The sequence below is a fragment of the Ranitomeya variabilis genome, chromosome 4 (genome assembly GCF_051348905.1).
Source record: "Ranitomeya variabilis isolate aRanVar5 chromosome 4, aRanVar5.hap1, whole genome shotgun sequence".
NCBI lineage: Eukaryota > Metazoa > Chordata > Amphibia > Anura > Dendrobatidae > Ranitomeya > Ranitomeya variabilis.
In genome coordinates this window covers 762,050,842-762,067,365 of record NC_135235.1, presented here as the reverse complement: position 1 = coordinate 762,067,365, position 16,524 = coordinate 762,050,842, and the positions used below count along the sequence as shown (strand labels likewise).

At 45.3% G+C, this 16,524-nt stretch overlaps 1 protein-coding gene and 1 pseudogene across 2 annotated transcripts in view; one reads left to right on the top strand and one right to left on the bottom strand.

Annotated features, from left to right (window-relative positions):
• LOC143768285 (uncharacterized) overlaps positions 1-2,242 on the bottom strand; it is a 371,133-nt gene extending 368,891 nt beyond the window's left edge. The window contains exon 1 of the mRNA XM_077256978.1: positions 1,532-2,242. Coding sequence (XP_077113093.1) covers positions 1,532-1,558 — 27 coding nt within the window. The 5' untranslated portion in view covers positions 1,559-2,242. The remainder of the gene's footprint in view (positions 1-1,531) is intronic.
• Positions 1-15,132, top strand: part of LOC143766880 (uncharacterized) — a 46,048-nt pseudogene extending 30,916 nt beyond the window's left edge. The window contains exons 2-3 of the transcript XR_013213653.1: positions 12,144-12,200; positions 12,528-15,132. The product of XR_013213653.1 is annotated as an uncharacterized LOC143766880 (transcript). The remainder of the gene's footprint in view (positions 1-12,143; positions 12,201-12,527) is intronic.
• Positions 15,133-16,524: the final 1,392 nt, after the last annotated feature.

Genomic DNA, 16,524 nt, shown 5'->3' with positions numbered 1-16,524 from the left:
ATGGAGCGTCGTGTGTGGCCATTGTACAGTATAGAGCGTCGTGTGTGGCCACTGTACACTATGGAGCGTCGTGTGTGGCCACTGTACAGTATGGAGCGTCGTGTGTGGCCACTGTACAGTATGGAGCGTCGTGTGTGGCCACTGTACAGTATGGAGCGTCGTGTGTGGCCACTGTACACTATGGAGCGTCGTGTGTGGCCATTGTACACTATGGAGCGTTGTATGTGGCCATTGTACACTATGGAGCGTCGTGTGTGGCCATTGTACAGTATGGAGCGTCATGTGTGGCCACTGTACAGTATGGAGCGTCGTGTGTGGCCATTGTACAGTATGGAGCGTCGTGTGTGGCCATTGTACAGTATGGAGCGTCGTGTGTGGCCACTGTACAGTATGGAGCGTCGTGTGTGGCCATTGTACAGTATGGAGCATCGTGTGTGGCCATTGTACACTATGGAGCGTTGTATGTGGCCATTGTACACTATGGAGCGTCGTGTGTGGCCATTGTACACTATGGAGCGTCATGTGTAGCCATTGTACAGTATGGAGCGTCGTGTGTGGCCATTGTACAGTATGGAGCGTCGTGTGTGGCCATTGTACAGTATGGAGCGTCGTGTGTGGCCACTGTACAGTATGGAGCGTCGTGTGTGGCCATTGTACAGCATGGAGCATCGTGTGTGGCCATTGTACACCATGGAGCGTTGTATGTGGCCATTGTACACTATGGAGCGTCGTGTGTGGCCATTGTACAGTATGGAGCGTCGTGTGTGGCCATTGTACAGTATGGAGCGTCGTGTGTGGCCACTGTACAGTATGGAGCGTCGTGTGTGGCCACTGTACAGTATGGAGCGTCGTGTGTGGCCACTGTACAGTATGGAACGTCGTGTGTGGCCATTGTACAGTATGGAGCGTCGTGTGTGGCCATTGTACAGTATGGAGCGTCGTGTGTGGCCACTGTACAGTATGGAGCGTCGTGTGTGGCCATTGTACAGTATGGAGCGTCGTGTGTGGCCATTGTACAGTATGGAGCGTCGTGTGTGGCCACTGTACAGTATGGAGCGTCGTGTGTGGCCATTGTACAGTATGGAGCGTCGTGTGTGGCCATTGTACAGTATGGAGCGTCGTGTGTGGCCACTGTACAGTATGGAGCGTCGTGTGTGGCCACTGTACAGTATGGAGCGTCGTGTGTGGCCACTGTACAGTATGGAACGTCGTGTGTGACCATTGTACAGTATGGAGCGTCGTGTGTGGCCATTGTACAGTATGGAGCGTCGTGTGTGGCCATATTTTTTTGTTCATAATTATTGTTAACGAAACATTGTGATCAGAAGTGCTAAATGGGTGTGGTTGGGGCGTGGCTAATTGTGAAATGGGTGTGGCCTAAAATTTGCCACGGCGCGCTACGCGCACCGCTGACTTTGTCCCTCTTTCCCTTCCCCGGAAGTTGGGAGGTATACAACAACAACCCCAAAAGAGTCGCCGTGCAGAAGGGGTTAATGTCCCCAGCGCTCAGTAATGGGGAATCTTCACATACCTCCACCTGCAGAGCCGCACTCCACATATATGGCTGCTCTCAGTAGTGAGGGCGAATAATGGCGGGAATGTCACTGACTGAGGAGAAGTCTCCATGTAGCGTCTTCACTGCGGATCACGTGACCCCTGACTCCTCCCCCTGTGACCTCATCACAGGTCCTGTGCGCACAGAGCAGCCATATCTGTGGAGTGCGGCTCTGCAGGTGGAGGTATGTGGAGATTCCCCAGTACTGAGCGCAGCCGGGGACATTAACCCCTTCTGCACGGAGGAGACTCTTTTGGGGGTGTTGTTGCCCCTTTATAAGAACCATAACGTTGTTGTTCTGTTTCCTGTAATAGATACATACGAGCCAACTATGGAGGACAGGAAGTGAGGGAGCGGATTGTTCTCCTAGTACAGGGCCCCTTTCTTGGCCCCACACAGTGTAATGCCCCCATTATGCCCTGTAAGCAGGTTCTGCCCCACACCCAGCTGCCTCGGGCACTTTACCAGGAGCTGGTACCTCAGATTCTTCCCCGCACCCCTTTCCTTTGTTGGCGCCAAATCTGTTCTGCCTTTGGGGCTCCGGCCTTTATAATATCAGTAACTGCGCCATCAAGGTCTCCTGACCAGGTGCACCCTCTAGACTCTTCCCTCCGGAAACCTCCCTCTTCCCATTGGTGTCACATGGTCCCGTCTGGACGGCAGATAGCAGTCTGTACAAATGCAGCACAGCCCTGAGGAGGCTTTTTATGACTCTCCTTATTACACCCCTTATGTAATATATATGATGCCGCTCACACAGTATAATGTTCCTACAGTACTGGCATCTCTCGTAAAAAAGGTATTTTCACACTACCGCCATACCCCCACACAGTGTAATCTTCTCACAGTACCGCCATACCCCCACACACCGTATAATGTTCTCATAGTACCGCCATACCCCCACACAGTATAATGTTCCCACAGTACCTCCATCCCACCACTCAATTAGCCTCATTCTTGTTGCAAATACTAATGAACCCAGGATCTATGAAATATTTACCGTACAGTTGTTGGCTAGGCAGGAGTGTATCATCCAAAACGGTAGCCCACTCGATTGCTATGATGCCTATGAATTGACAGGGCTCGGTGGGGTGTGGTATTGGTCACCCTCTCCTTCCCATCATCACAATTTCAGAGATATCCACATTCCCATGACGGTGATACAGCTGAATAGATTAGTGAATCAGGGAGTCAAAAGCTCCTGATCCACCATTCAGCCATATACACATCATACACATCCTCCATCCCATAGTCCAGTGTCCATATACCCATCACACATCCTCCATCCCATAGTCCCGTGCCCATATACCCATCACACATCCTCCATCCCATAGTCCAGTGTCCATTTACCCATCATACATATCCTCCATCCCATAGTCCAGTGTCCATATACCCATCACACATCCTCCATCCCATAGTCTAGTGCCCATATACCCATCACACATCCTCCATCCCATATTCCAGTGCCCATTTACCCATCATACATATCCTCCATCCCATAGTCCAGTGCCCATATACCCATCACACATCCTCCATCCCATTGTCCAGTGCCCATATACCCATCATACATATCCTCCATCCCATAGTCCAGTGCCCCTATACCCATCATACATATCCTCCATTCCATAGTCCAGTGCCCATATACCCATCATACATATCCTCCATCCCATAGTCCAGTGCCCATTTACCCATCACACATCCTCCATCCCTTAGTCCCGTGCCCATATACCCATCACACATCCTCCATCCCATAGTCCAGTGTCCATTTACCCATCATACATATCCTCCATCCCATAGTCCAGTGTCCATATACCCATCACACATCCTCCATCCCATAGTCTAGTGCCCATATACCCATCACACATCCTCCATCCCATATTCCAGTGCCCATTTACCCATCATACATATCCTCCATCCCATAGTCCAGTGCCCATATACCCATCACACATCCTCCATCCCATTGTCCAGTGCCCATATACCCATCATACATATCCTCCATCCCATAGTCCAGTGCCCCTATACCCATCATACATATCCTCCATTCCATAGTCCAGTGCCCATATACCCATCATACATATCCTCCATCCCATAGTCCAGTGCCCATTTACCCATCACACATCCTCCATCCCTTAGTCCCGTGCCCATATACCCATCACACATCCTCCATCCCATAGTCCAGTGCCCATATACCCATCATACATCCTCCATCCCATAGTCCAGTGCCCATATACCCATCACACATCCTCCATCCCATAGTCCAGTGCCCATATACCCATCACACATCCTCCATCCCATAGTCCCGTGCCCATATACCCATCATACACATCCTCCATCCCATAGTCCCGTGCCCATATACCCATCACACATCCTCCATCCCATAGTCCCGTGCCCATATACCCATCATACACATCCTCCATCCCATAGTCCCGTGCCCATATACCCATCACACATCCTCCATCCCATAGTCCTGTGCCCATATACCCATCACACATCCTCCATCCCATAGTCCCGAGCTGGGTGGCGCTGAGCAGGGAGTTCCTGGAGATGTGCTGTTATGTAACCTGGCAGTGCGGCTCTGTGTGCGGCCGCTGATGATGCGATTTTCTACGCCGGTAACGATAGAGCGCGGCAGTAATAGAGGAGGGGGATTCATTTCTGTCATGTGCTCTCTGCTCCTTTCTGGGGGGCAGACAATGGCTGGAGCTTATGTTCCCAGGGATGATAGATGTCTCCCACCCGGTCAGTGTCTGCTGAGGTGTTGTGGAGCGGGAAAACTGCTGCTCATAGCAACCAATCACCGCTCAGCTTCTTTTACACTGCTCTGGTGAAATGAAAGATGCTTAGTGATTGGTTGCTATGTGGAATGGGCGTGGCTTGACACACACACATACATACACACATACACTCAGCTTTATATATATAGATTTTTTTTTCTTTACGTTGGAGGGCCCAATTCCAGCTGTTGCTGTCGGACCTGTGATTTCTATCTCCTCCACTGTGTACAGGATAATAGAGTATAATAAAGTAGTTATGGACGAGACTTAAGAAACATTGTGCAGTGACTCTGCTTTCCATATAGTGATGGATATTTCTTGTTGCTGAAACTATGATGTTTTTCACTTTAACCCTTTGTTAAATCCCTCTGATCAGTGCGATCATACAACATACAAGCCTCTGATGGCTCCGGTGATGCCCTGTACTACTGTAGTGCCGTGTATCATCACTGCTGTCAGTGTAATACTAACGGCCCCATACACATGAGATAAGAGTTGGCTGAATGGTCATTTGGCAGACGGCCATCTCTCCCGACTCCCCCATACACACAAATATTCCAGCTTTCCTGGGGTCTGTATGAGAGAGTCGCCTCCAGACTCCTCTAGCGGAGGATTATCTACAGGAAGAACAAACGGATTATCCTCTGAAATTCAGGATGTCAGATCCTTCTCTGCCCTGACATCATCTGTCGGGAGGCCCCAAATACATTATATAGTCGCCCAAACCCCCGAAATCAGTGATTTCATGGAACTTTAGTCTAATGTGTATGGGGGCGGTAAAAGGTAACTTATTGGACGCTGCCTCTGGCCTAATAGACCTTCATACATTGCAGCCCAGTCACCATTATTAGGCATGTAAGTATCGTAATAACTAGGCCGCCCCATACTATTGAGTACTTGGGGGCGGGGGGCATTCAGCCAAACTCTGTCACACCTTATTAGATGCCATGTTTGCTTTTCACAACAGCAAGTGGTTAAACTGCCAGGGTTTTTGTTGAAGCCTCATCTGTGCCGTCCCTGTGGTGCACATCTATGTTCTGGGGCACAAAAAGATTAATTTCTTTTTAATAAATGTTTTTATAATTTTTTTAATTTGTCTTCTGCTTTTTTATGTTTTTTTTTATTTTTACAAGAATTGTTGGAGCCAATTTTCTTTAGAAACATTTCAATATCTGCTTTTTCTGGTGTTTTTCTTGTAATATAGGAAAGCCTAAGGCCAGAAATAAACCCCATAAATCACTGTACATGGAGACTTTGGGATCAGATCTAGGGTTGAGCGACTTCTCATTTTTTGAGATCGAGTCGGGTTTCACAAAACCCGACTTTCTCAAAAGTCGGGTCGAGTGAAATCGGCCGATCTTATTGAAAAGTCGGGGTCGGGGATCGGCCAAAACACGAAACCCAATGCAATTCAATGGGGAAGCATACTTTTTTTAATATTTGCTTCAGCGCGATAATGTTGAAAAGCCGGTAATTCAATTGCCGGCTTTTCATTTCTCCTGCCTAAACCCGACATGATATGAGACATGGTTTACATACAGTAAACCATGTCATATCCCCCTTTTTTTTGCATATTCCACACTACTAATGTTAATAGTGTGTATGTGCAAAATTTCGGCGCTGTAGCTATTAAATTTAAGGATTAAATCGCGGAAAAATTTGGCGTGGGCTCCCGCGCAATTTTCTCCGCCAGAGTGGTAAAGCCAGTGACTGAGGGCAAATATTAATAGCCTAGAGAGGGTCCATGTTTATTGCCCCCCCCTGGCTACAAACATCTGCCCCCAGCCACCCCAGAAAAGGCACATCTGGAAGATGCGCCTATTCTGGCACTTGGCCACTCTCTTCCCACTCCCGTGTAGCGGTGGGATATGGGGTAATGAAGGGTTAATATCACCTTGCTATTGTAAGGTGACATTAAGCCAGATTAATAACGGAGAGGCTTCAATTGACACCTATCCATTATTAATCCAATTGTATGAAAGGGTTAAAAAAACACACACACATGATTAAAAAGTATTTTAATGAAATAAACACACAGGTTGTTTTAATATTTTATTGCTCTCTCAATCCACCTGAAAACCCTCGCTCTGAAAAATAATAAACCAACAATATACATACCCTCTGAACTGTCACGTCCCACGAGGTAAATCCATCTGAAGGGGTTAAAATATTTTACAGGCAGGAGCTCTGCTAATGCAGCTGTGCTCGTGCCTGTAAACCCCAGGGAATGAAGGAAATGTAGGTCAATGACCTATAGTTACCTTTATTCGCGGTGATGCGCCCCCCTGAGGTAAAATTATGTTCTCCTCATGAGCATCTATGCCTCTTTTAATGCACCCCATTATTTTATTTGCCTTTGCAGCAGCTGCCTGACACTGGCCACTGAATATGAGTTTGTCATCCACCCATACATCCAGGTCTTTTTCATTAACGGTTTTGCCCAGAGTTTTAGAATTAAGCACATAGTTATACATCTTATTACTTCTACCCAAGTGCATGACCTTACATTTATCCCCATTAAAGCTCATTTGCCATTTATCAGCCCAAGCTTCTAGTTTACATAAATAATCCTGTAATATAAAATTACAGGATGATTTAGTCTTATTTTGCTTTATTACTGTATTGATAACCCCTTCCCTACCTTTGACGCCACGTAGGCGTCATGAAAGTCGGTGCCAATCCGACCCATGACGCCTATGTGGCGTCATGGAATGATCGCGTCCCTGCAGATCGGGTGAAAGGGTTAACTCCAATTTCACCCGATCTGCAGGGACAGGGGGAGTGGTACTTCAGCCCAGGGGGGGTGGCTTCACCCCCCCCGTGGCTACGATCGCTCTGATTGGCTGTTGAAAGTGAAACTGCCAATCAGAGCGATTTGTAATATTTCACCTAAAAAACTGGTGAAATATTACAATCCAGCCATGGCCAATGCTGCAATATCATCCGCCATGGCTGGAAACACTTATGTACCCCCCACCACCACCGCCGATCTCCTCCCCGGTCCTCCGTCCGGTGCTCCGCTCCCCTCCGTCCTCCTGCCCGCTCCCCCCGTGCTCCGATGCCACCCCCTGTCCTCCGTTCCACCCCCCATGCTCAGATCCCCCCCTCATACTTACCAGGCCTCCTGGTCTCCGTCCGTCTTCTCCATGAGTGCCGCCATCTTCCAAAATGGCGGGCGCATGCGCAGTGCACCCGCCGAATCTGCCGGCTGGCAGATTCGTTCCAGGTATAGTTTGATCACTGTGATATAACCTATCACAGTGATCAAAATAAAAAAAGTAAATGACCCCCCCCCCCCTTTATCACCCCCATAGGTAGTGACAATAATAAAAAAAAGAAAAATTTTTTTTTTCTTTTTCAACTAGGGTTAGGGTTAGAACTAGGGTTAGAAGTAGGGGTAGGGTTAGGGTTAGGGCATGTGCACACAGTGCGGATTTGGCCACGGATCCGCAGCGGATTGGCCGCAGATCCGCAGCAGGTCAACAGCGGATTGGCCGCTGCGAATTCGTAGCAGTTTTCCATCAGGTTTACAGTACCGTGTACACCTATGGAAAACCAAATCCGCTGTGCCCAATGGTGCGGATAATTCCATGCGGAAACGCTGCATTGTGTTTTCCGCAGCATGTCAATTCTTTGTGCGGATTCCGCAGCGTTTTACACCTGTTCCTCAATAGGAATCCGCAGGTGAAATCCGCACAAAAAAACACTGGAAATCCGCTGTAAATCCGCAGGTAAAATGCAGTGCCTTTTACCTGCAGATTTTTCAAAAATCGTGCGGAAAAATCTCACACGAATCTGCAACGTGGGCACATAGCCTTAGAGTTAGGGTTGGAATTAGGGCTAGGGTTGGAAATAGGGTTAAGATTAGGCTTGTGGTTAGGTTTACGGATAGGGTTAGGGGTGTGTTGGGGTTACAGTTGTGGTTAGGGTTGGGATTAGGGTTAGGGTTGGGATTAGGGTTAGGATTAGGGTTAGGGTTGGGATTAAGGTTACGGGTGTGTTGGGGTTAGGGTTGTGGTTAGGGTTATGGCTACAGTTGGGATTAGGGTTAGGGGTGTGTTGGGGTTAGTGTTGATGTTAGAATTGAGGGGTTTCCACTGTTTAGGCACATCAGGGGTCTCCAAACGCAACATGGCGCCACCATTGATTCCAGCCAATCTTGCGTTCAAAAAGTCAAATGGTGCTCCCTCCCTTCCAAGCCCCGACGTGCGCCCAAACAGTCGTTTACCCCCACATATGGGGTACCAGCGTACTCAGGACAAACTGGGCAACAACTGTTGCGGTCCAATTTCTCCTGTTACCCTTGCAAAAATAAAAAATTACTTGCTAAAACATAATTTTTGAGGAAAGAACAATTATTTTTTATTTTCACGGCTCTGCGTTATAAACTTCTGTGAAGCACTTGGGGGTTGAAAGTGCTCACCACACATCTAGATAAGTTCCATGGGAGGTCTAGTTTCCAAAATGGGGTCACTTGTGGGGGCTTTCTACTGTTTAGGCACATCAGGGGCTCTGCAAATGCAACGTGACGCCCGCAGACCATTCCATCAAAGTCTGCTTTTCAAATGTCACTACTTCCCTTCTGAGACCTGACGTGTGCCCAAACAGTGGTTTACCCCCACATATGGGGTACCAGCATACTCACAACAAACTGGGCAACAAATATTGGGGTCCAATTTCTCCTGTTACCCTTGTGAAAATAAAACATTTCTTGCTAAAACATCTTTTTTGAGGAAAGAAAAAGTGATTTTTTATTTTCACGGCTCTGCGTTGTAAACTTCTGTGAAGCACTTGGGGGTTGAACGTGATCACCACACATCTAGATAAGTTCCATGGAGGGTCTAGTTTCCAAAATGGGGTCACTTGTGGGGGCTTTCTACTGTTTAGGCACATCAGGGGCTCTGCAAACGTAACATGATGCCCCCAGACCATTCCATCAAAGTCTGCATTCCAAAACTTCACTACTTCCCTTCCGAGCCCCGGCATGTGCCCAAACAGTGGTTTACCCCCACATATGGGGTATCAGCGTACTCAGGAGAAACTGGACAACAACTTTTGGGGTCCAATTTCTCCTGTTACCCTTGGGAAAATAAAAAATTGTGGGCTAAAAAATCATTTTTGAGAAAAGAAAAATTATTTTTTATTTTCATGGCTCTGCGTTATAAACTTATGTGAAGCACTTGGGGGTTCAAAGTGCTCACCACACATCTAGATTAGTTCCTTGGAAGGTCTAGTTTCCAAAATGGGGTCACTTGTGGGGGAGCTCCAATGTTTAGGCACACAGGGGCTCTCCAAATGCAACATGGTGTCCGCTAATGATTGGAGCTAATTTTCCATTCAAAAAAGCCAAATGGCGTGCCTTCCCTTCCGAACCCCGACGTGTGCCAAAACAGTGATTTACCCCCACATATGGGGTATCAGTGTACTCAGGAGAAATTGGACAACAACTTTTGGGGTCCAATTTCTCCTATTACCCTTGGAAAAATAAAAAATTCCGGGCTAAAAATCATTTTTGAGGAGAGAAAAAATATTTTTTTATTTTCACGGCCATGCGTTATAAACATCTGTGAAGCACCTGGGGGTTTTAAGTGCTCACTATGTATCTAGATAAGTTCCATGGGTGGTCTAGTTTCCAAAATGGTGTCACTTGTAGGGGAGCTCCAAAGTTTAGGCACACAGGGGCTCTCCAAACTCGACATGGTGTCCGCTAACGATTGGAGCTAATTTTCCATTCAAAAAGTCAAATGGCGCGCTGTTGTGAATTCTGTTTTTGGGCTCCCTCTGGTGGCTACTGGTGGTACTGGTTGACTTTGGTCTTGTGTTTCCAGTGCACCTGTTTTCATCAGGAAATTGGGAGTTTCCTATTTAGTCTGGCTTCTCAGTCACTCTAGTGCCGGCAATCAATGTTTCCAGAGCATCTCTGTTGCTTGCTACCTGCTCCAAGTCTGCAATTCAGCTAAGTTGAATCTTTGGCTTTTTGGTGTTCGTTTTGTCCAGCATGCATTTATATTTCTCATGCTGCTGGAAGCTCTAGTGATCTGAAATTACTACTCCGGTGTCATGAGTTGATAACGGAGTTAAGGTAGTTTCAGGATGGCTGCTTAGGGTTTTGAGGTAACCGCAAAGTCCTCTTTTGTATTTTCATCTATCTAGTCAGAGGGCCTCACTTTGCTGAATCTATATTCATACTGCGTTTGTGTTTTCCTTTTACCTAACCGTTATTACATGTGGGGGGCTACTATAACTTTTGGGGTTTCCCTGGAGGCAAGCCAGGTCTGTGTATTCCTCTTCTAGGGGTAGTTAGCTCTCCGGCTGGCGCGAGGTGTCTAGGGATACAACGTAGGCACACCCCCTGGCTACTTTTATTTGCGTGTTAGGTTCAGCATCGCGGTTACCTAAGATACCATCTTCCTAGAGCTAGTCCGTTTTTGCCCGTGTCCCTGCCATTGGGAATCATGACAGCGCGCCTCCCCTTCCGAGCCTTGCCGTGCACCCAAACAGTGGCTTACCCCCACATTTGAGGTATCGGTGTACTCAAGAGAAATTGCCCAACAAATTTTAGGATCCATTTTATCCTGTTGCCCATGTGAAAATGAAAAAATTGAGGCTAAAAGAAATTTTGTGTGAAATAAAAGTACTTTTTCATATTTACAGATCAATTTGTGAAGCACTTGAGGGTTTAAAGTGCTCACTATGCTTCTAGATAAGTTCCTTTGGGGGTCTAGTTTCCAAAATGGGGTCACTTGTGCGGGAGCTCCAATGTTTAGGCACACGGGGGCTCTCCAAACGCGACATGGTGTCCGCTAAAGATTGGAGCCAATTTTTCATTCAAAAAGTCAAATGGCGCTCCTTCCCTTCCGAGCCCTGCCGTGCGCCCAAACAGTGGTTTACCCCCACATATGAGGTATCAGCGTACTCAGGACAAATTGGACAACAACGTTCGTGGTCCAGTTTCTCCTTTTACCCTTGGAAAAAGAAAAAAATTGTTGCTAAAAGATCATTTTTGTGACTAAAAAGTGAAATGTTCATTTTTTACTTCCATGTTGCTTCTGCTGCTGTGAAACACCTGAAGGGTTAATAAACTTCTTGAATGTGGTTTTGAGCACCTTGAGGGGTGCAGTTTTTAGAATGGTGTCACTTTTGGGTATTTTCAGCCATATAGAACCCTCAAAATGACTTCAAATGTGAGGTGGTCTCTAAAAAAAATGGTTTTGTAAATTTTGTTGTAAAAATGAGAAATCACTGGTAAAATTTTTAACCCTTATAACTTCCTAGCAAAAAAAAATTTGTTTCCAAAATTGTGCTGATGTAAAGTAGACATGCGGGAAATGTTATTTATTAACTATTTTGTGTCACATAACTCTCTGGTTTAACAGAATAAAAATTCAAAATGTGAAAATTGCGAAATTATCAAAATTTTCGCCAAATTTCCGTTTTTTTTTCACAAATAAACTCAGAAATTATCAACCTAAATTTACCACTAACATGAAGCTCAATATGTCATGAAAAAACAATCGCTAGGATCCGTTGAAGCGTTCCTGAGTTATTTCCTCATAAAGGGACACTGGTCAGAATTGCAAAAAACGGCCAGGTCATTAAGGCCAAAATAGGCTGGGTCATGAAGGGGTTAACATTGTTACCCATGACTGTTGTGTTTGAAACTGTTAAACTGTAAAGCGCTGCGGAATATGTTGGCGCTATGTAAATAAAGATTATTATTATTCAGAAGGTAAACCAGTGCTATGGTCTCAGTTGTAAGTTACTGGCAAGTAGGAGGTCCTTTTAACCTCTCTGTATTTCCTGTTCCCCATTAGGACAAAGAGACAACCTCAATATGCCGTCATGGAAGGTTCTTGGAAACCAAATTACCGGTAAGTCTAATTCTTTTTTTCCATTGACAGATGATGGACCTGAGTGGGGACTTGTTTTTTCTGAGAAGAGAATTTGTATTATTGTCGCCTACATAACATTGATTGGTTTCTTTTTATTCGATATTTGGAATGAACAAACGGTTGATCACTACACACTACTGGCTCATCCAACAAGGTTTTCTATTAGACTGTGAACTGTCATTGTCTTGGTAAATAATTAAAGTTTTTTACATAGCTTGCCATTTTATGGACCGTTTAAGTAGAAATGTTCAAAAATATAAAACTTAAGGATATTTTTATAAAAATAATATTTTTTTTTTATCTTAGCAGATGACTGTACCAGGATATCAGAGGGACAGCTGACATCTTCAATTTTTAAATCCGATGATCTTGAGATCCTACAAGATACAACTGAAGTGATTGTTTTTACTCCAGATATACCATCATCCATTCACAGCAAAGATCTGTCATCTGATCCTATGAAACAGGTCCCATCTTCTGATTCATTACTGACTACTAAGGAAAATCAAAGTCACAAAAGAGGCATTAAAAAACAAACTGCTCCTAAAGCAAAGAAGTCCTTTTCATGTTCAGAATGTGGCAAATCTTTTATCTGGAAATCAGATTTGGTTTATCACCATAGAACTCACATGGGGGAGAAGCCTTTTTCATGTTCAGAATGTGGGAAATGTTTTACCCAGAAATCAAATCTTTATAAACACCAAAGAACTCACACAGGGGAGAAGCCTTTTTCATGTTCAGAATGTGGGAAATGTTTTACCCAGAAATCAGAATTAGTTAGTCACCATAGAATTCACACAGGGGAGAAGCCTTTTTCCTGTTTAGAATGTGGGAAATGTTTTATCCAGAAATCACATCTTGTTAGCCATCAAAGAACCCACACAGGTGAGAAGCCTTTTTCCTGTTCAGAATGTGGGAAATGTTTTATCCAGAAATCGAATCTTGATGAACATCAAAGAACTCACACAGGGGAGAAGACTTTTTCCTGTTCAGAATGTGGGAAATGTTTTATCCGGAAATCAGAATTAGTTAATCACCATAGAATTCACACGGGGTTGAAGCCTTTTTCCTGTTCAGAATGTGGGAAATGTTTTATCCATAAGTCAAATCTTGATGAACACCAAAGAACTCACACAGGGGAGAAGCCTTTTTCATGTTCAGAATGTGGGAAATGTTTTACCCAGAAATCAGAATTAGTTAGTCACCATAGAATTCACACAGGGGAGAAGCCTTTTTCCTGTTTAGAATGTGGGAAATGTTTTATCCAGAAATCACATCTTGTTAGCCATCGAAGAACCCACACAGGGGAGAAGCCTTTTTCCTGTTCAGAATGTGGGAAATGTTTTATCCAGAAATCACATCTTGTTGTCCATCAAAGAACCCACACAGGGGAGAAGCCTTTTTCCTGTTTAGAATGTGGGATATGTTTTATCCAGAAACCAGAGTTGGTTAGGCACCATAGAACTCACACAGGGGAGAAGCCTTTTTCCTGTTCAGAATGTGGGAAATGTTTTATCCGGAAATCAAATCTTGTTAGCCACCAAAGAACCCACACAGGGTAGAAGCCTTTTTCCTGTTCAGAATGTGGGAAATGTTTTATCCGGAAATCACATCTTGTTAGCCATCAAAGAACCCACACAGGGAGAAGCCTTTTTCCTGTTCAGAATGTGGGAAATATTTTGCAGATAAATCGCTGCTTGTTACTCACCAGAGAACCCACACAGGGGAGAAGCCTTTTTCCTGTTCAGAATGTGGGAAATATTTTGCAGATAAATCGCTGCTTGTTACTCACCATAGAACTCACACAGGGGAAAAGCCTTTTTTCTGTTCAGAATGTGGGAAATGTTTTAAATGGAAAGCACTTCTTGTTAGACATCAGAGCAGTCACACAGAGGAGAAACCTTTTTCATTTTCTTAATGTGGGAAATATTTTACTCGGAAATCAACTGTTTAACCCCTTCCCGACCTTTGACGAAGCGTATGCGTCATGAAAACCTGTGCCAATCCGACCTGTGACGCAGCATATGCGTCATGGTCGGATCGCGCTCCTGCAGGCCGGGTGAAAGGGTTAACTAATTTCACCCGACCTGCAGGGACAGGGGGAGTGGTACTTGAGCCCGGGGGGGTGGCTTCGCCCCCCCCTTGGCTACGATCGCTCTGATTGGCTATTGAAAGTGATGTTTCATTTTCACTTTCAATTAGAGCGATAGTAATATTTCACCAATGAAATATTACAATCCAGCCATGGCCGATGCTGCAATAGCATCAGCCATGGCTGGAGATCGCGATCTGCCCCCTCCTCCGCCACCGATCTCCCCTCCGTCCTGTCATTGCTGTCCTCCGCTCCCCTACGTCCTCCTGTCCGCTCCCCCCGCAGTCCGATCCCCCTTGCTGTCTGATTTACCCCCCTCATACTTACCAACCTCCGGTGTGCCTCCCGGTGTCCGTCCGTCTGCTCTATGGGCGCCGCCATCTTCCAAAATGGCGGGCCATGTGCAGTGCGCCCGCCGAATCTGCCGGCCGGCAGATTCGTTACAGGTAAATTTTGATCGCTGTGATAGCTATCACAGCGATCAAAATAAAAAAAATAATAAATAAATAAACCCCCCTTTATCACCCCCATAGGTAGTGATATAGAAGGGTTAATAGTTTGCCTTTAAGTGCCTCTTGCCTTTAAGTGTTAGATTTACTAGAATCTGTTGACGCAGTAGTCTGATGGTCTCCTCTTCAAGGAGACTAAACTTCTTATCATGTATGCTTTCAATAGTCAGCCACAACATGTTCTGAGTAATGGTAAATAAAGTATGACCCTGGGTGATGGTGGGGGCTACATGAGTTACATTGAAATGCATTTGTTGTAAATGGTATAAAACATTGCTTTGGCTTTTAATATATCACATAAAAGTGAATATCACACAGAACAACGTGTGTGATTCTTTTGTCTCCAAGCGCTTGTCAATTAAGGGCGTAATTCCACAATTAGGCCTCACTGGTGATCTGACGTACTGACTCTGTGTCAGAGCATAAACAGGTACGACAGTTTGGCGCCCGAACCGGGGCCGTGGTAACCAGCCTTATTCGGAATCCGTATGTGGGAGCTTCCTGAGAGATTGGACATGCAAACAACAGCTGCAGCAAGGTGAGAAATGTTATTCTTACAATCTGTTTTGCACCTGCAATCTCTCTTCCGGATTTCTCCATACCTCTGGGTAAAGGCTGCCAACACGGTTCAAATAATCCACATCACCAGTGAGTTTTGTGTTTTGTCTATTTATGTCCGTATGAGAGTTGAATAATAGAGTAATAAGATGATAATTGTTATCTGTATTATTTGTCAATATCCTAATTGGTTGTGTATTTGTGTGTGTGTGTAATACAGAGCTGGGACAGGCTCTGTGCAGTGTTGTTATTTTGGATTGGCAGTACATTATATGAAGCTGTATTTTGTATAAAGCCGTGGATTTTGTTGTTTGGCCTTAAAGTGCTTTCAGAGTGTCAGTAGACACTGCTGCAGTTTTATTTATATAGAGTTGTGTTAATTCCAAAGTGCAAAATAGGCAGGCTGTGTGAACCTTGTATGTATGTCTATGAGAAACCTCTGAATGAGATGAGAGGTGAGTAAATGAGGATAAATAGATAAATCCCTGATTGATGAGGGGTTCCGTTAGGTGTGATCTCTGTATGTGACAGAAGACATTATTCAACTTAGTTTGAGCTGAATTAGGTGGAGTGATGGATGTTAAGGGATTTTCTTCTTGTAAAAATCAACTGAAAAGTGAAAGGGAAAGAAATAGCCGGATTACTTACGGTAATGCTCTTTTAATGAGTCCATGACAGCACCCACTGGAGAGATAGGGATCCGCCCCAAGGAACAGGAAACCTACAGAGACATAAAAGGGGGCGGTCCCCCTCTCCTCCTCAGTTTAATTTCAGAGTACCCGGAGGACCGCCAGTGTTAGTCAATCATCACAATGTATCATCAGAATATAAACTTCTTAGAAGTAATTACATTGGCTTTTATTAGGGAGGGATGTGACTGGGTGCTGTCATGGACTCATTAAAAGAGCATTACCGTAAGTAATCCGGCTATTTACCCTTCGCCATGACAGCACCCACTGGAGAGATTTCCAGAGACCAACACCTAGGGGGGGACCACCGTGCTGAGGATAGTCCTGGCAAAGTGTAGGTCAGAGTCGGAAGACAGGTCGAGCCTGTAGTGATTATAGAAAGTGGAAGGAGCCAACCAAGTTGCAGCCTTACAGATATCTTCGATTGGCACGTTCCCTTTTTCGGCCCAGGAAGA